Source organism: Hipposideros armiger, unplaced genomic scaffold (assembly GCF_001890085.2).
Source record: "Hipposideros armiger isolate ML-2016 unplaced genomic scaffold, ASM189008v1 scaffold_141, whole genome shotgun sequence".
In the NCBI taxonomy this organism is placed as follows: Eukaryota; Metazoa; Chordata; class Mammalia; order Chiroptera; family Hipposideridae; genus Hipposideros; species Hipposideros armiger.
In genome coordinates, this window is record NW_017731491.1 from 357,948 (window position 1) to 378,255 (window position 20,308).

Genomic DNA, 20,308 nt, shown 5'->3' on the forward strand with positions numbered 1-20,308 from the left:
CCTGAAATATAACTTGTGTATACCTGGTGTACAAGCACACACATACCAGGGGTGCCAAAAAAATGTATGCAAGTGGACACTTTGGTGAACATTGCTCAAGCAGTAGTTAACTGTAATCAGAAGTGTCTGGACGCTGATGGTAACCACTTTGAGCACCTATTGTCATTGCAGAAGTCACACGTGACTTGTATTCATCTTTTGTTATCGGTATATATATATATATTTTAAAGATTTTATTGGGGAATTGGGGGAGGGGAACAGACAAGTTGCTGTCGTTTTGTTCTTCAGTCTAGTTCTGGAGGATGTTGCTTCATTGGCCCAAGTTGGCACCATCATTGTGCTCTTCCCGGGCGAGGCAGATCAGTCGCCGGCTTCTGGACGGTCGCTCATGGCGGCTGCTGCCGCTCATGCTGGCTGCTTGGCTACACAAAGTAGCTTATGACAGCTCACTGCAGCAGTGGACTGCAGCCTACGCCGTCGCAGGAGACCCAAGGCAGCCCAGCTTATCGGTATATATTGAGTATTACAATTGTAATACAGTTTTCCTTTCTTAAAATGCATATACATTTTTTTGGCACCCTCTATATGTATATGTATATATGTTTCAGGGTAAGAAAAGTCATGTATATCAGGAGTTCCTACTGTTTGGACTGTTTAAACCCACAAGCATAAGAATATAAGAGAAGGGGGGAAAAAACTTGATCTTATACTGAATTCAGCAGTCCTGAATTAAGTGTTCAGAATAAACTTTTCCTAGTAGCCTCTTACTCTTCAATCCGAAACAAATAACTTGTAGTGAACAAAAAGGAAAGTATATTAACTTTATTAATTTTTTTAAGTTCCCTGAATATTTCCTGGAGGAAGGTGAGATTATAATTTGGGGGGTTGGAGTGGGAGGGTAGAGAAGTGGAGAAGGATAGGCCAATCTTTGGCTCTTATTTGTAGGCAATTTCTTTAAAAAAACATGAAGTTAATTACACATTTTATTTAATTGGGTAAATAATTCTGTGAGAAACCCTATAAAAAGTTAATCATCCGGTCATGAATTACTCTTAAAGCTACAAGATGCCTGTTGCTACACAAGCTTCCCTAGTTTCAATTCATCCATTTATTTGCTCAGCAATTTCATAAGTAGGTAATGCATGCCTATTAGTTGCCAGTACTTGGCCTGGACCTTCGGAATGAGAAAAAGCAGAATGCACGGGAGCTAACAGCCTAGAGTGGAGATAAGCAAGGGTGTGAAAAATCCTTAGACAGAGAGATATGTGAATTACTATGAACTTTCATTGTTCATTTTATTCACCGAATTAATATAGAACAGATCTGCAAAATGCAACACAGTTTTAGAGCAGGATTAACAGCAGATTCACTAAAGCTTTTTCATGAGTGAGTGCAACTATCCTATGAGTAGGTCTTTTTATTTGGATGTATAGTTTTCTTTTATTTATATGAGTTTTTTGTTGTTGATGATGGAAACAAAAGAGTCTTTAATGTATTGGCTCTCCTGTCCTGGAAGTATGCCTTCAAAATGATTCCCTGGGTTTCTTTACCTGTATTATTCTGTTTGTCGGGTAGGGTCTTACGCTGAGACAATACCACCTGAAGGTCTTGTTAAGTTTGGTAAGCTAATACCAATACATGCCATCAGTACTCTATCTCTACCCTTGAGTTCTTCACAATGGGGCTTTGGTTTTAGTTTTAAACAATCTGGAAAAAGCTCTTCATATGCCTCAAAAATTCTATAGTGTGTTGGTTAAGAACTGGCTTGGGACGCCAGAGGGCCCCGGTTCGGATCCCACAGCCAGAGGGCCCCAGTTCGGATCCCACATATGAGGGCCAGTGACACTGCCCTCTGCAGCTAAGATGCTGAACAACAGCTCGACCTGGGGCTAGGCTGCCGTGGTTCGCCGGTGGCAGCATAGGCTGCAGCTCCCTGTTGCAATGGGTTGCCATGGGCTACCATGTGTAGCCAGCAGCCAGCTGAGCGGCCAGCAGCCGCCATGAGCAGCCGTGCAGAAGCCGGTGACTGATCTGCCTCGCCCGGGAAGAGTGCAATGATGGTGCCAGCCTGGGTCAGTGCAGCAATGTTCTCCACAACTAGACTGAAGAACAAAAAAATCAACAGCAACTTGTCTGTTCCCCTTCCCCCGATTCCTCAGTGCTGTTCCCCTCCCCCAATTCCCCAATAAAATCTTTAAAAAAAAACCACCTCTATGGTAAGGGGAAGACAGTAGGCCTAGTGGGACTTTGGATCATTAGCAGCTTCCAGGATCAGTCTCTGGTTAGAATCTACTTATCTGCCAAGATAAGTCAGACAGAGAAAGACAAATACCATATGATTTTACTTATATATGGAATCTAAAGAACAAAATAAATGAACAAACAAAACAGAAAACAGACTCATAAATACAGAGAACAAACTGATGGTTGCCAGATGGGAGGGGATTTTGGGGGCTGGGTGAGAAAGCTGAAGGGAGTAAGAAGTATAATTGGCAGTTACAAAATACTCATGGGGATGTAAAGTACAGCATAGGGAATAGAGTCAGTAATACTGTAATAACCATGTATATTGCCAGGTGGGTACTAGACTTATGGGGGATCACTTGGTAAGTTACATAAATGTCTAACCACTATTCTGTACACCTGAAACTATAATAATATAACATTGAATGTCAACTGTCATTGAAAAAAAAAGGTTAAAAAAAGAGTACAAGTTCTGCGTTGGTATGAGTAGTTCTAATTTTGATCCAACACTGAGTAGCTATATGACTTAAGGCAAGAAAAAAAACCTACACATCTGCCTCTACAGATTCCCTTCCAGCAGCAGCTTGGCAGTTTCTGCCGAGATCACTTGGAGCACTGCTGTCCCCTGGCCCTGAGGGATGAAGTCCAGCTCAGTACTAAGGAAGATTCAACTGGTGGTCTTAGCAAAAAGTGGGAGCCCAAAGCCAGAGACTTTCCAGAGCTGGACCCTCTCGTGTGGTCTGCATAAATGAAGTATGAAATTGTTAAAGGTGCTCCTTGAGAGTGCCATGCTTTAGTCAGTCATCTAAGGTGAGGACAGACCTATGGGGTACACTATTCCTCCCATACTTTTGATTTATCTAGGATCTGTGAGCTGAATAGGTCTCCAGACCTTCCTTACACCACATGAGAGAAATACTTTGCCACTTCTAGGAGGCATGCCCCACTGCAGTGTTTAGCTCAGAGGATTCACCATCAATCTCAGACTGCTTCAACAGAGAGCTATGATCACTAAGAACCAAGCAAAGAAGGCTTTCCAAGTAATAGCCACTACTGTGATGGACACTCTAGTTGTGCTCTACAGACCCACCATACAGAATTGATAATAAAAGGTCACTCTAACTCGGTTTATTTCTATTTGAGAGCCAATAATTATATTGTCTACCAGTCTTATGGCACTGGCTTCAAAATCTCTGAGGCTTGGGTTGTGGTCTTTGGCATGAATCTTGGATCTTGATGGGATGGACAGACATGGATGCAAGAATTTGCAGCTCACATAGCTGAAGAAGTGTATCTGGATTTTTACATGGGTGCCATGGGGGTACTGCATCCACCGTAGAGCCCTGGAGATGATGGTAGTGGCTGTGGCTTCAGCTCTCTCTTGCAGCTCCCTGACAATGTCTTTTTAAAAGGATTAACTCTAAAAAAATACTTGTTAGCACTTTGTAATTACTGAAAGTAGATTTTTTTAAATTCAAAAAAGTACAGAAACCTCATATTGGATTGTGGCTAAAATGAAAAATTCATTACTATTATCAGTTATTCAATCATTAGATCTTATAACATACAGAATGTATCTAGTTCTTAAGGCAGATGTGCCCTTGGTTTAGTCTATTTCTCCTTTCAATTCTGTCAGTGTTTGCTTCATACATTTTGATGGTCTTTCATTAGATGCATAAATGGTTATAATTGTTATATCTTGTTGCTGTAATGAATCTTTTGTTAATAAGTAATGTCCTTCCTTATCTCTTGTAAACTTTTTTTTATTTGAAGTCTACTTTAACTGGTATTAGTATACTCACCCTGCTCTCTTTGCTCTCTTTTGGTTACTATTTGCATGGGAATATTTCTCCATCCTTTCACTTTAAACCTGTTTGTGTCTTTCCATCTCAAATGAGTCTGCTGTAGTTGGATCACATGTTTTTATCCCTATGCCAATCTCTGTCTTTCAACTGGAGAGTTTAATCCATTCACATTTAAAGTAATTACTGATAATAAGGGACTCACTTCTATCATTGTGCTATTCGTTTTATATATGTCTTATAGTTTTTTTTGTCCCTCGATTCTTGCACTATTGTCTTCTTTTGTGTTTAGTTGTTGTTGTTGTTGTTGTAGTGAAATGTTTAAATTAATTTCTCATTTCCTTTTCTGTACCTAATATTTGTGTGATTATAATGGAGGTTACATTTAACAACCTAAAGTTATAACACTCTAATTTCAATTTATGCCAGCTTAGCTTCAATAACATACAAAAGCTCTGCTCCTTTACAGCTCCATCTCCACCCTTTTTAGTTGTTGATGTCACAACATACCATCTTTATACACTGTGTGTCCCAAAACATAAACTAATAATTCTTTTAAATGCAGTCATCTCTTAAATTATGTAGAAATCAAGATCTGGAGTTAGAAACCAAAGTTACAGTAACACTAGCTTTTACCATTAATAACTTTTTTCTTTAAATGTATTTGTTTCTTAAATCATGTAGAAAAAAAGTACACTTACAAACCTTTGTTACAGTAACACTAGTTCTTATAATAGCCCATATATTTACCTTTATTGAGATCTTTGTCTCTCCATATGACTTCCAGTTACTGTCTGGTGTCCTTTCATTTCGCCTCGCAAGAAGCCTCTAAGCATTTCTTGCAGGGCAAGTCTAATGGTCACCAGCTCTCTCAGCCTATGTTTATCTACGTCTTAATTTCTCTCTCACTTTTAAAGGGCAGTTTTGCCAGATATAGAATTCTTGGTTGACAGGTTTGTTTTTTCTATGAATATACTAGCCCACTGTCTTCTGATTGCCAAAGTTTCTGATGAGAAATCTGCTCATAGTCTTATTGAGGATCCTTTCTATGTGACAATTCTTGCTGCTTTCAAGATTCTTTGTCTTTTGAAAGTGTGAATATAATGTGTCTCAGTGTAGGTCTCCTTGAGTTCATCTTACTTGGAGTTTACTGAGCTTCTTGGGTATTTATATTTATGTCTTCCATCAAATTTGAGAAGTTTTCAGCCATTATTTCTTCAAATATTCTCTGCCCCTTTCTCTCTCCTTCATGGGACTCCCAGATATGTGTATGTTGGTCCTCTTACTGGTGTCCCATTTTAGGCTCTTTTAGCTTTTCTTCAGTCATTTTTTCTTTCTGTTCCTCAGACTGGATAATTTCCTTTGTACTATTCAAGTTTGATGATCCTTTCTTCTGTCTACTCAAATCTGCCTTTGAATCCATCTAGGGAATTTTTCATTTCAATTATTGTACTTTACAGCTCCAGAAGTTCTTTTTGGTTTCTTTTTAAGTTTTCTCTTTAGTAATATTTTCATTTTGTTCACATTATTTTCTTTCTTTCGTTTTTTAACGTAGATACTCACTACCACCTGTTTTTTTTGGTTTTTTTGGGGGGGGGTATTTATTTATTTATTTATTTAGGGGGGAGTTGGGGGAGGGGTTCAGTGTTGGGGAATCAGGGAAGGGGGACAGACAAGTTGCCGTCCTTTTGTTCTTCAGTCTAGTTGTGGAGGACATTGCTTCACTGGCCCATGTTGATATTATCATTGTGCTCTTCCTAGGTGAGGCAGATCAGTCGCTGGCCACTGGATGGCTGCTCACGGTGGCTCTTGGCAGGTCATGCCGGCTGCCAGCCACTCACAGTAGCTTATGGTAGCCCACGCTGTCGCCGGCGACTCACGGCAACCCAGCTCCAGGTCGAGCTGTTGTTCACCATCTTAGCTGTAGAGGGCGCAGCATCACTGGCCCCATGTGGGATCCGAACCGGGGCCCTGCTGCTCAGAGCTGGCGTCCCGAGCCAACTCTTAACCAACACACCACTCAGCCGGCCCCACATTGTTTTCTTGACTTTCTTTACATCTTCCTTTAGTTCTTTTAATATCTTTAAAACAGTTGTTTTAAAGTCTTTATATAGTATATCTGACATTAGGTCTTTTTCAGGGACAGTTTCTGTTGATTTATTTCTTCCCTTTGAATGAATCATACTTTCCTATTTCTTTATATGCCTTGTGACTTTATGTTGAACACTGGACATTTGAATCTAATAATGTGGTAACTTTAGAAATCAGATTCTCCATCTTCCCCAGGATTTATATTTTTTGTTATTGTTTTTGTTTGTTTGTTTTAATTGTTGTAGGTGTCTCTGTGCCATGGATCAGACTGAGGTATAAACTTAAGGTTGTTTCTGAGCCTTTCCCTAGGCATGCATGGTCACTTTCTAATTATCCTCTCACATACAGTCATTTTTAAATGTCACAGTCTTTAATGTCTAGCTCCCAGAAGGCAGGAAAAGCAAAAATGAAAGGGGAGAAAAAAGGGTGCCAGCCCTTTAAATGTCTGGAAGTCACTTAAGTTAGAAGGAGGGGGCCTTGTGACAATGGGAGGAGGTGCAACAATGGCTGCCTGCCTTTTTATTGGCACCTCTGTGATCAGAAGCAGCAATCAGCCATCAGAGCATAGATCGTTGATATATGGAGGATAAGGACCTTTTTGCTCATCCTGTCTTCCAGAAGCTGTGTGCAAGCTGTTCCAGGAACACATGCACAGCTGCCTCCCATGGGTTGAAAGTGAGGGATGCATATATCTGCTAAGAGCTAAGGGCTGAAACTGACCACAGTTTACCTTCCAAATCTTCCCCTGGAAGTTGCAAGCCTTCAATAGACTCCAGAGTTCCAAAATAGTTACATCAGACAGATACTGCCAGTGCAATTGTTATCTAGGTAAAAAGACAGATTCCTGGTGCTTCCTACTCCACCATCTTCTCAGAATCCCCTGCCAGCAGTGATAGGTATTTGATACTTAATAAAGTATTTGGGTTTTTATAATACAAGAAAACAACTTGTCCAAAACTTAATTGAAGGAAAATTTACTTTCCTTTTTGTGTTTTTTTGTTTACACATGAAGAATAACATGGGGGAGGGGTGTGGAGGGGGGAGTAAGATTACCTAGCTTTAAAAGATACACCTAATTTCATTATGGCTGCAATAATTAGATTTGCTTTTCTAATCAGATTTAAGACTGCTTTTCATAGCTACTAGAAGAACATGCCAGACAAATATAAGAGAATCTGTGAATTCATTCTTCAGAAATAAAGAGTACTTCAACGAAATGAAAATTCTTACTCCTGTCTAGTGACTAGGAAAAGAGCCTTTAAAAGTGCTCACTTACCAATTTAAAGGGGCTGCTTCATACAGTGGCAGAACTTGAGGATGGGAGGACAGCTCACTTCCACCCCCTTGTGGCCACACCCAAATGTTTATAAACAGCTGATAGCTCTTTGGATCAGAAGAGTAATTCACGTGATGGGAGGTGGAGATTTAAACTTCAGAAGGACCAACAGCAAAAGATGTACAGTTTCGGTGTGATCAGTTAGAACCAGTTTTTAATACACGGAAAGATTTATTTTTGTAAATCAATCAATCACGCACACATATACTGTATTGTCACAAGCTCAATAAATATTTGGCTTCTCCATGAAATGTTGATGTCATCATTCTATTTCTTAAAACAGAAAGGAGAGCTAATGGAATATCTTACTATCAAACATCTCAAGAAAAATAATTCTTAGTACTGTATTTGCAACTAGTTTTATAATATGAGATTTTTCAAAATTAAAAAATAAAAAGATAAAAATATAAGGGGGATCACTTCAGAGACTGTGTAGATGCCTGACCACTACGCTATACACCTGAAGCTGAAGTAGAATAATATTGAATGTCAACTATAATTATGTATGTGCATAATTTATGGGCTGTAAAGTACAGCATAGGGAATAGAGTCAATGGAATTGTAACAGCTATATACAATGTCAGAGGGGTAGTAGATTGGGGGAGGGGGGTTATCACTTTGTGAGGGGTGTAAATGTCTAACTATTATGTTGCTTTGTACATCTGAAACTAATAAAAATATAATATACATATGGATTAAATTATCAGCTCATATTTACAACGGACTTTTCCTCTTTCTATTTTTTTATCAATGAGATAACACCTCACACTCATTAGAATATCCACTATCCAAAAACAGAAAATAACAAGTGGTGATGAAGATGTGAACAACTTGAAACCCTGGTGCACTGTTGGTGGGAATGTAAAAGGGTATAGTATGGCAGATCCTCAAAATATTAAAAATAGAATTACCATATTATCCACTTCTAGGTATATACCCAATTAAAAGCAATGTCTTGAGAAATTTGTACACCCATGCTCACAGCAATATTATTCACAATAGCCAAAAGGTGGAAGTAACCCAAATGTCCATTAGCAGATGAATGGATAAACAAAATGTGGTATATACATACAATGGAATGTTATTCAGCTATAAAAAGGAAGGAAATTCTGACACATGCTACAACATGGATGACCCGTGAGGACACTATGCTAAGTGAAATAAGCCAGTCACAAAAGGACACATATTGTATGATTTCCTTATATGAGGTACCTACAGTCATCAAATTCTCAGAGATACAAAGTAGAATGTTGGTTGCCAAGGGTTGGGGAAAGGGGAGTGTGAAGAGTTATTATTAATGAGCATAGAGTTTCAGTTTTGAAAGTAAAGTATTTTCTAGGTTAACATATTCTTTAACTAGAACATATACTGAGGTAGAAGTACATTAGTCCTCTTTTCACAGTCCAAATATGGGCAATATAGTATGTATGTATGTATGTATGTATGTATGTATGTATATATATATATATATATATATATATATATATATATATATATATAGTCATTATGATACTTAAATCCATACAATAATTATTTCACCAAATAGTCTGGAATGAAATAAAGTCATATCTCAAAAGTAAAAAACAAACAGAGCAAATATAAAATAAAGAAAACTTGTTGAGGTACCAGAGACAGAGACCTAGAGGAAAGATTTTTCCACAAATTGAGTAAATTAGTCACACAGTGCTATTGTGAAACCGTATCTTACACAGACATGCCCTGATTCATTTCTAGTAAAGACATTATTTCTAGTGGAAATATCAACAGTCTTCTATTCTCATTTATTCATTCCACAAGCATTTATTAAATGCCAACTACATGCGGATCACTCTGGATACTGAGATAACAGACACAGTCCCTGTCCTCATGTTGCTCTCAGATGGGGAGGCGATTGCCTACCTCTAGCCATTTGCCTTCAACAGCCTCCTGGAAAGTTTTCCTGCCTCTTCGCATACTCTTTTCTGGCAGTCATGTCATTTTTCTAGACAAAGACCTAGCAAATCAAAACTCCTCTGCTTTTAAGATACAATTATCTTCTTATTGTCCCTGAAACACATTAGCACCTACTTCCAGACTTCTGGGGATTTCCTTCCACTCTCCCCATCCTTCCATATTTGGAATGCTCTTCTGTTCTCTTATCTAAAGCCCATTCAGTCAAGACCTGGCTCTTCCAAGGGATTTTCTGAGACTCCACTGGTCCACACTGCTGTCTCTCTTCCCCATCTGCTGAAAACTTCCTTTTCCTTGCTAGTTTTGAAGTACACCTTGGGGAAAATAATATATTTTCAAAGGTGAAGAACTTTTTCAGTAAATGGTAATTCTTTATGTCTGTGAAAGACTGAAGAGGAAGAAACTAGGTTTAAAACAGGAGAGGTTTTAAGGTGAACATGAAAAATAACTTCATATTGAGTTATTAAAAAAATTAAAACTGGCAACAAATATTATATGTATTGCTTGAGTTGAGGGGGGGAAAACATACAAATTGTCCTGAAAAGCTTAGGCATTCATTTGTCTTAAAAAACAAACAAACAAACAAACAATTTCTCCCAGATCTTTGCAACTATGTTATTTTATAATACTCAAATTGCTGACCCTAAAGGCAATTTCCTAAGGTCATTCCTTTTCTCTTTATACAATTATTAGATTACAGTCGGTATAACTGTATACAGGTATTCACAGGAATGAAAGAATTCTACTGTAATTAAAAAATTTATTTTCTAAATTTAGATCTAAAGTACTTTGTTTCCTACACAACCATTCACCTTAAAAAAGATGTCTTAGAATTTCAAATTTTTATTTGACTGGCATATTTCTTTTGTTTATTTTTATTTACTATCTTACAATTTTATAAGATGACTCATATAAAATAACTGTTTATAAGTTAAAATGATTTAATATTGGCGTGTTTTATGGTTTAGTTTTATAGTTCCCTCCTTGGCTGTTCCCCAGTCAGCACAATGGGTCATCATACAAGAAGAAGAAAAACCATGAGTTCATAACTATGCAAAGGGAAGATTGGCATTGAATTTCATCCATTTATCTTTTCACCAAAAAAGTAATAATACATAACTTGATTTTTAGTTCTGTAATCATGTTATCTTTTTCTGCCTATCTTCTTAGAAAGACAAAGTATTGCCAGAATTTAAATGACATAAAAGTGGCTTAAAAATTTTTTTTTTATTAGTGTCAGGTCTACAAAACAATGCAATAGTTATCCTTTTCACCCTTCACAAAGTGACAACCCCCCTGCCCCCGTCCACTATCCCCTACCCCGATACCATACATATCTATTACAATTCCATTGACTCCATTCCCACACTCTACTCCACATCCCATGACTATATATGTATTAAATTATAATGGACATATAATATTATTCAACGGCAGCTTCAGATGTAGTGTTTGTTTTTTAATTGTAGTAAAATACACAAAACATAAAATTTGTCATCTTAACCATTTTAAGTGTGCAATAGCATTAAATACATTCACACTGTTGTGCAACTATCACCACCATCCATATCTAGAACTTTATTCTCTTCCAAAACTGAAACTCTGTTCCTGTTAAACAATAACTCTTCATCCTCCCCTTTCCCCAACCTGTGGCAACCAACATTCTACTTTGTATCTCTGAGAATTTGACGACTGTAGGTATACCTCATAACAGGGGAATTATACATTTGTGTCCCATTGTGACTGGCTTATTTCGCTCATAGTGTCCTCAAGGTTTATCCATGTTGTAGCATGTGTCAGAATTTCCTTCCTTCTTAAGGCTGAATAATATTCTACATTGTAAGCATATACCACATTTTGTTTCTCCATTCATCTGTTGATGAACACTTGACTGTTGTGACTGCAGTGAACATGAGTGTACAAATTTCTTGATACCCCACTTTTTTTTTAAACATATCATTACTTTTTTTTTTTTATTTGAGCCATCCTGCCACCTGTTGGCAGCTCAGTGGCAGCTCACCTCGGGCCAGGCATCAAACCGCTGTTGCTCAGAGCTCAAACTCTTGAGCGAGCTCTTAACCAACTGAGCCACTCGGCCGGCCCGAGACACCACTTTTAATTCTCTTGGGTGTATACCCAGAAGTGGAACTGCTGGTTCATATGGTAATTCTATTTGTAATTTTTTGAGGACCCACCATATTGTATACCCTTTTACATTCCCACCAAGAATACACAAGGATTTCAAGTTCTCTACATCCTCACCACCACTTGTTATTTTCTGTTTTTGGATAGCGGACATTCTAACAAGTGTGAGGTGGTATCTCATTATTTTGATGTGCATTTCCCTAATGATTAGTGATGTTGAGCATCATTTCATGTGCTTATTGGCCATTATTTGTCATCTTTGGAGAAATGTCTATTCAAGTTCTTTGCCCATTTTAAGTGATGGTTAATTTTATATGTCAATCTAACTGGGCAACAGGGTGCCCAGATATTTGATTAAACAGTATGTCTCTGAGGGGGTTTCTGCATGAGATTAACATCTGAATCAGTAGACTGAGTAAAGCAGACTGCCCTGTCCAATGTGGGTGGGCTTCACTATTCCATTGCAGGCCTGAATAGAACAAAAGGCTGAGCAAGGAAGAATTTGCGCTCTCTGCCTGTCTTTGAGGTAGGGCATTGGTCTTCTCCTGACCAGATTCAGACTGGAAGTTACGCCACCAGCTTTCCTGGGTCTCCAACTTACAGATCTTGGGACTTCTCAGCTTGCATAATTGTATAAACCAACTCCTTATAATAAATCTATCTATCTATATATTTCCCATTAATTCTGGTTTTCCGGAAAATCCTAATAAAGATTTTGGTATTGAGAAGAAGAGTGCTACTACAACGAATACCTACAAATATAGTAGCAACTTTGGAACTGGGTAATGCAGTAGAGACCGGAAGAATTTTGAGATGCATGCTAGAAAAAGCTGAGGTGGCCACGAAGGGAGTGTTAAAAGGCAATTCTAGTGAGAGCTCAGAAAGAAAACAGGATAGCTGGAGAAAAACCCCTCTATCTTCTTAGAGAATACATAATAATCATGAATAGTATATTGGTAGAAATATTGGCGGTAAAGGCCATTCTGATGAGGTCTCAGGTGGAAATGAGGAACACCTTACTGAATAATAGAGGAAAGGCAATCCTTGTTATAAAGTAGCAAAGGACTTGGCTGAATAGTGTTCCTGTTCAGTCTTGTGGAAAGCAGAATTTGTGAGCAATACAATTGTATATTTAGCTCAGGGAATTTCTAAGCAAAGTGTTGAAGGAGCAGCCCAGGTCCTCCTGACGCTTATAGTAAAATAAGAGAAGAGAGAAATGAATTGCAGAAGGAGTTGTGAAACAAAAAGGGAAAAGAACATAAAGATTTGGAAAATTTGCAGCCTATCCATATCGCAAGAAATGACAGCCTGTTCAGAAGAGAACCCCAAGAGTGTGGTGAGCAACCATTTGGTAAGGAGATTAATGTGGATGTGAGCCACAAAACTAATCGGCCATCTCAACAGAAGCCAGAAATAGAGATGTGATTATACCAGCAGAAACACTGCCAGCTGAGACTAAAGGAAGCAAAGAAAATGATTCAAAACGAAGGAAGTGTGAACATGCATGATCCTTCAAGAAACAGCAAGGAGGACCCCAAAGGAGATCCTGCTAGTCTCAGGTCTACCGCTCCCACTACAAGCCTAGAGAGCAAAGGGTCTAGGGACAAGGCTGCCTCCACCTCAGTCTCAAAGGGCGGGGCCACCGCCCGGCAGTGTGCCATGTGGGCCAGCCTTTGTAGTACACAGCATGGGTAGAGCTCCGAGGGAGCCAAAGGGCATGGCTGCCATGTGGGGGTGACACCACTACTCCAGTGGGTCCTGAACGAAGGACTGCTTGCTGCCCCAGTGAGTCCACAAGGCAAAGTATCAAACCAAAGAGAAGTATTCTTGAGCCTTAAGAGCTAATGGAATTTGCCTCATTAAATTTTGGACTTACTTAGGGCCTGTCACTCTTCTTTCTTTCCTGTTTCTCCCTTTTGGAATGGGAATGTCTATTCTGTGCCTATCCTACCATTGTATTTTGAAGTACGTAACTTAACTGGTTTCACAGGTTCATCGGTGGAGAAGAATTTTGCCCCAAGTCTCACCCATACCTGATTTACAACAGATGATAGTTAGAAGAGGCTGGACCTTCAAGTTGATGCTAGAATGAGTTAAGACTTTGGGGGCTGCTGTGATGAAATGAAGGGCAGGGGTGGGCTGTTGTAGTCTGAATGTTTGTGTGCCACCCCTAATTCCATATGTTGAGGCTCTAACCTCCAATGTGATGGCATTTGGAGATGGGGGCTTTTGGTAGATAATTGAGGTTAGATGATGTCATGAAGGTGGGGCCCCCATAACAGGATTAGCGGCCATATAAAAAGAGGAATAGGCCAGTGCACCCTCTCACTGACAGCCATGTGAGGACACAGTAAGAAGGCAGCTGCCAAGAAGAGGGCTTTCACCAGAAACCAAATCTGCCAGCACCTTGATCTTGGACTTCCCAGCATCAAGAGCTATGAGAAATAAATGTATGTCTACGGTATTTTGTTATAAGAGCCCGAACTGACTAAGACAGCTTGCTTATGTCTTTTATTGCTGAGTTGTAAGAGTTCTTTATGTGTTCTGGACATTAACCTCTTATATGATTTTCAAATATTTTCTCCTGGCCTGAGCTGAGCCGCTGCTGAGCTTCCAACAGGTGGCAGGATGGCTCAGCTAAAAATAAATAAAATAAAATAAAATAAAATAAAATAAAATAAAATATTTTCTCCTATTCTGTGGGTTGCCTTTCCACTATGTTGACTGTGTCCTTTGATGCACAGAAGTTTTACATCTTGATGTCGTCTAATTTATTTTTTGTTGTTGCCTGTGAACATTCGTTTTTAAAGACATCAGAGCTTGGGTTAATTATATTGAAAGATTACTTTTAACTTATGAATTTCCCAATAAATGGCATGTGGTTAAACTAAGAGATCATTAATGCAACATCTGTTTCATTACCTGGAACTGGCATTCATTTTAATGATACACTGTTTACTATTCAATTCCCTACTACAAACCACAACCAAACCCACAAACTGAAAAGATGAGTTTAGGCATGCTCAATGAAAAGACGCTAACTCAAGGCTGGTTTATTCTGTGGGAAGTGATGGAGAATGCCAGAACAATCCGCAGCAGCCAAGCACACAAAAATCAACCTCTTACACACCATTTAGCTACAAGGGGCATTCATGTGGCACTTCGAAGTTTCTTCGCTTTGAGTCAGACTAAAGCAATTAAATTTAGAAACAGCCTGGGAAACACACAATGTAAGAAATTACAACAGGCAAGTAAATTTTGATTTTTTAAAATGAGTGCTACTAGGTTTTTCCTCATTTCTTATTTCTATGAATGATCTTTTTCTTGTGACTAGAAGATGACTACGAAAATCCTCTGCTACTCATATTAATGATTTATTGCCAACAACTTTAAAAAAGGGGTCATTATGGTTCTTAATGGCTTGACAATTTAGTGTTGTGAATAAGAGAGCAGACTTCATTGTCTCATCATTATGTAATTTTTTGGAACAAGTATCCCAGCAGATGCCAAGTCAATATGTGAAGCTCAAAAATTAACCCAGAGATCCTTAAATCTGGTCTACTAGAAATTTTAAGAATCCTTTAGCATCCTTTTTCCTTCTAATGGGAATAAGGTTATGATGCCTCTGGTAAGCATCAGCTAAACTTTCTTCTGGTTTCTATCTCTTAGCCCTATGCACAAAAGAATGACACTTCACTGTCAGATCTTCCCTAAGAGACAGTGAAAAATTAAGCTTTAAGCCAAAATTTTTGTCGTAACCAAGACAGGAAAAATATTGCCAATAACCTTAGTTCCTGAAGAAAAGAAACTATTTTTATATTAAGTTGTAGTTTACAAGAGTGAGGTATATGTCAACAAACACCCGATAATTCATCATTAAGGACGCATTTCCTTTAGCCAGCTTCTCCACAATGAGCATGCTTATTATAGCTTTTCTCTGTATCATCCAGACTGGCTCATGTCAAGCATAGTAACTTTTAAATAACCATCTAGAATTTACCAGAACTGTTTCTTGTAGGAGGGAGTAGATTTAAAAACCACTTAATGGAGATTACAGAAATGTTATACACTTCCTCGGTGTCTCTTTTTCTTTTAATGGCAGCTGGTATTGGTGCCCTGATCACAACATGCCAGCTATTCCATAAGAGGAGAAAAAAAGTTTCATTGTATTTCGAAGGACTGGGTAAGTTACTCAGTATATCCTTGTACTTAGGAGGTGAAATATTAACCAATCTGTAAGAACTGTAAAATCCATCGAAATGAATGACAAACATAGGTACAAAACTGAAGGCTGATATTTTCCCAAAGGGTGAGAAAGATTTGCTTTTTTAATACCCAAGATAGTTCTGGAGACTTGGGTCAAAACTGGGCCAATACTGGCTTTTCTGCATTTTTAAAAAGGCAACCTACCATTTTATTGACTTTACTTAATGTATTTATTTAGTTACTGAGGTGTAATTGACATGCAAAACTATATTAGCTTCAGGTACACAACATAATGAAATCTACCATTTAAAATCTTTGAGTCAGTAACTGGATTCTCAAAGCAATTCCATTTTTGAGAGACCAATTAAGCATTTTAGAAAAACAGAGATAAGATAATATGACAAGACTGAGAGAAAGTTAGAGAAAAAACACTAACTACAGAAATGCTATAGGATATAATCAACAAACATACCTCCTGGGCTGTGACCGGCATTCCTCCTCCCCACTGTCTGCCTCCTGGAAAGACAGAAAAATGAGAATAATTTACAACCTGAGGTCTCATATCATAATATCAACAATGCAATTTTACGAAGCTTTACACGTAGGAATAGCTCATTCATGCTGTGCATGTGAACTAAATTCTGACCATAAAAAGTGACTTCAACCAACCCAGGAGGTTGGCATGTATCAAAAAAATTTACTCCCTGAGGAAACTTCAACAAATAGTCTACAAATTTCACTGACAACAGAGTTTCAATAATTAAAAGAATTACCTCTAAAAACAAGCTGAAGATGTTATATTATTGTTACATATATTGTTACATTATCGTTATGCTACTTCAAATTCAAAATGAGTGGGCATTCTGACCACTACCACCAAATCTCATCAAGATGACCTATTAATGATTCTGATCCCCAAAGAACCTCAACAATGTGCACCACTTCAAAAAGTTCTCATGATCAAATCACTACCTCCATTACCATCCAAATAATGGTTCCTACTTATTGAGTATTTATAACGTGTGAGGTGTCTGCTCAACATTTTAAGTACATCGTCCTACTTGTGAGATGTGATCAAAAGATACGGTGAATATTTAAATTTAAAAAAATGTATTACAGTAAAAGACACATTGCCATTAATCTCCTTCAAAATACTCCCCTTTGCTTCTAACACACTTATCCCATCATTCTTGCCACTTTCTGAAGCAGCTCTGCAAGTCCTCTTTGGTAAGTGTCTTTACTTCATCCTCCATCATGATAATGCTCTGTGTCACATATGGCTTCTGTCAAATAAAATTTGACAATTTCTGTCAAATAAAAACATTATGGGGCCTGGCCGAGTGTCGTGTTGGTTAAGAGCTGCCAGCTCTGAGCAGCAGGGCCCCGGTTGGATCCCACATAGGGGCCAGTGACACTGCCCTCTACAGCTAAGATGGTGAACAACAGCTCGACCTGGAGCTGGGCTGCCATGAATCGCCGGCAACAGCGTAGGCTGCAGCCCCTGCTGCAGTAGGCTGCTGTGAGCTACTGTGTGTGGCCAGCAGCCAGCGTGAGCAGCTGGTAGCCGGTGTGAGCTGCCAAGAGCCGCCGTGAGCGATCTGCCTCACCCGGGAAGAGCGCAATGATAATACCAACATGGGCCAGTGAAGCAATGTCCTCCACAGCTAGACTGAAGAACAAAAGGACAGCAACTTGTCTGTTCCCCTTCCCCCGATTCCCCAGCACTGTTCCCTTCCCTCAATTCCCCAATAAAATTAAAAACAAACAAACAAATAAACATTATGGTATGTCCTCATCCACCTTATACCGAATCTGGCACAGTGCAACTTCTGCCTCTTCCCAAAAGTCAAAATGATTTAGGATATTGAGGCAGCCACTACAGTGCAACTAAAGACACTCACGAAAGAGGACTTCCAGAACTGCTTCAGAAAGTGGCAAGAACGATGGAATAAGTGTGTTAGAAGCAAAGGGGAGTATTTTGAGGGGGATTAATGGCAATGTGTCTTTTTACTGTAATAAATATTTTTAATTTAAACATTCACCGTATTTTTTTTTAGCTGAGCCATGCTGCCACCTGTTGGCAGCGCAGCGGCAGCTCAGCTTGGGCTGGGAATCCAACCGGAGACCCTGTTGCTCAGAGCTCGACTCATCGTATTTTTAATCACACCTCATATTTCTTATAAACTCAGAAGGTTGAGGGTACATTTTTCACTGATTCTAACATATACACGTAACTTAGGATAAATCAATGTGATAAAAAAGTCACTGAATCATAGTTTAATTGCAATACTTAGTTTTTCTTAGTGGCACATAACATAATTGAGGGTGCTATAACTTATGGCAATTTAGACCCAATGAATTATATTTTAGAGATGAAAAAACTGAAATTCACAAAGAACAAATAAGTTGCACAAGGAAACTCATATGGTGAAGCTAGAATTAAAACTCATAAAATCCTGCCTCCCAAAACATTAAAAAAGCATATCATTTACCCATCCCTGGCCTAGGTAAGAATTATTATATGTTAAGATATTACACAGCTCTTCATGGAGACAAGAGTATTGACATGAAGGAAAAGTCAGAAAAGTTGAGAGAACTAATGATCCTAACTTTTTCTTTAAATTTGTTCCCTGCCATTTTATATTTGTTCTCTGGTCACTTTTGCCCTATTTGTACATGGTATGATGCAGGAGTGGAGGCTCTTTTTTTTTTTTTCCCATATGGATATCCAGTTTTCAAGCACTATTTGTTAAAAAGACTGTCCTTTCCTCATTGGATTACTTGGCTCCTTTGTAAAAAGTCAAGTGACAGTATAGGTGAGGTTTACTTCTGGGTTCTTTATTATTGTTCCCATTGATCTATTTGTCAATCTTGATTTCAGTACCACACCATCTCAATTATTGTATTTTATAGTAAGTTTTGAAGGAAATACACACACACACACACACACACACACACACACACACATACACACATAGTTTTTTAATTAAAATTTATTGGGGTGACAATGGTTAGTAAAATCACATAGGTTTCAAGTGTACAACTCTGTAATACGTAATCTATATATCACATTGTGTGTTCACCACCCAGAGTCAGTTCTCCTTCCATCACGAAGAAAGTATATTTTATTTTATCCATTATGACAATCTTTGCCTTTTAGTCCACTAATATTTAGTGTAATTACTGATACAGTTATATTTGAATCTATCATGTCACTATTTACTTTCTGTCTGTCCTTATATTTTTATTCCTCTATTCCTCCTTTTCTGCCTCTTTTGTATTATGTGAATATTGTTTAGAATTTCATTTAAACGTATATATTGGCTCTACCTCTTTGCATTATTTTTTATTCCATTTAAAAAATTATATATGTCTATATTCTTAAACAATATATTATTTAGTTTTGATTGATTGGGGGCTTTAAAAATTATATTATACTGTATGTAGTCTTATATTATACTGTATGTAGTCTTCCCAATATGATTTTTGAAAACAAAATAGTACACTAACAAGGTTCATCCATTTATTACATATAGCTATAGTTCATTCATTTTTACTGGGGTAAAAAACTGCATTATATGACTAGATCAAAGTTCATCCATTTTACTTAGATAGATAGAATTATTTCCAGTTTTTCAGACATCAACCAAACATTCCTGTACATATCTTTTGGTCTATAGGATATGTACCTAGGAGAGGAATTACAGGGTCATAGAGTAAATACAGGTTCAAATTTACAAGATAGTGCCAAATTATTTTCCAAAGTGGTTGTGCTGATTTATACTCCCACTAGGAAGGAGTGAGAGTTTTAATTGATCTAAATCCTAGTCAACACTTGGAATCATCAGATGTTTCCATTTTTTGTTAATCTAGTGTTTAATCTCATTATCAGCTTAATTTACTTTGTCTTGATTACTAATAAGGTTGAGCACCTTTATGTGTATGGGCCATTACTAGCTTCGTGCCCTTCCCCTCATATCTAAGTGAGCAGACCAAAAAAGGAATAATTGAAATTATTTTCAGCTCTCTGGTGGATTTTTCTACCAATAAAAATTGTGATGAGAGTATGTAGAAAAGTAAAAAGCAAAAACACCCCTGATACTTTTTTAGAGGGCACAAACAGCCCAAACCAGTTACATCTATAAAGGTGAGCTAACATTTACTGAGCATCACTTTAGGCCAAATAACTTTATGTTATTTTATTTAATGTGTACCACAACCCTTTGGGACTTGCTCAAGTTCACAAAGCCAATTTTTGTTGTGGTCAGGATTTGAACTCAGGTCTATCTTTCTGCTATAACCAGCAGCCTCTAAACTAAGAATCTCACTTTGATACTTATATCCCAAGATGGGAAGGAGTTACAGAAGAAAGCCTATCTCATTTTATGGCTTATTATAAAACAATATGCTTTTCCACCTTTCTTCTACAACTTCTACACTTCAAATAGTGCCAAAAGAGTGGAAAATTCCTTTGCCACCAAAGGGGAGGGGGAAGCAAATCAGAGAAGCATTTCTAACATAAGATCTACAAATG

At 38.1% G+C, this 20,308-nt stretch overlaps 1 protein-coding gene across 2 annotated transcripts in view; it reads right to left on the reverse strand.

Moving 5' to 3' along the window:
- Positions 1-20,308, reverse strand: part of SSH2 (slingshot protein phosphatase 2) — a 245,517-nt gene that overhangs the window by 130,038 nt on the left and 95,171 nt on the right. For both annotated transcript variants that reach the window (XM_019650419.1, XM_019650421.1), the window contains one exon: positions 16,247-16,290. In XM_019650419.1, coding sequence (XP_019505964.1) covers positions 16,247-16,290 — 44 coding nt within the window. The remainder of the gene's footprint in view (positions 1-16,246; positions 16,291-20,308) is intronic.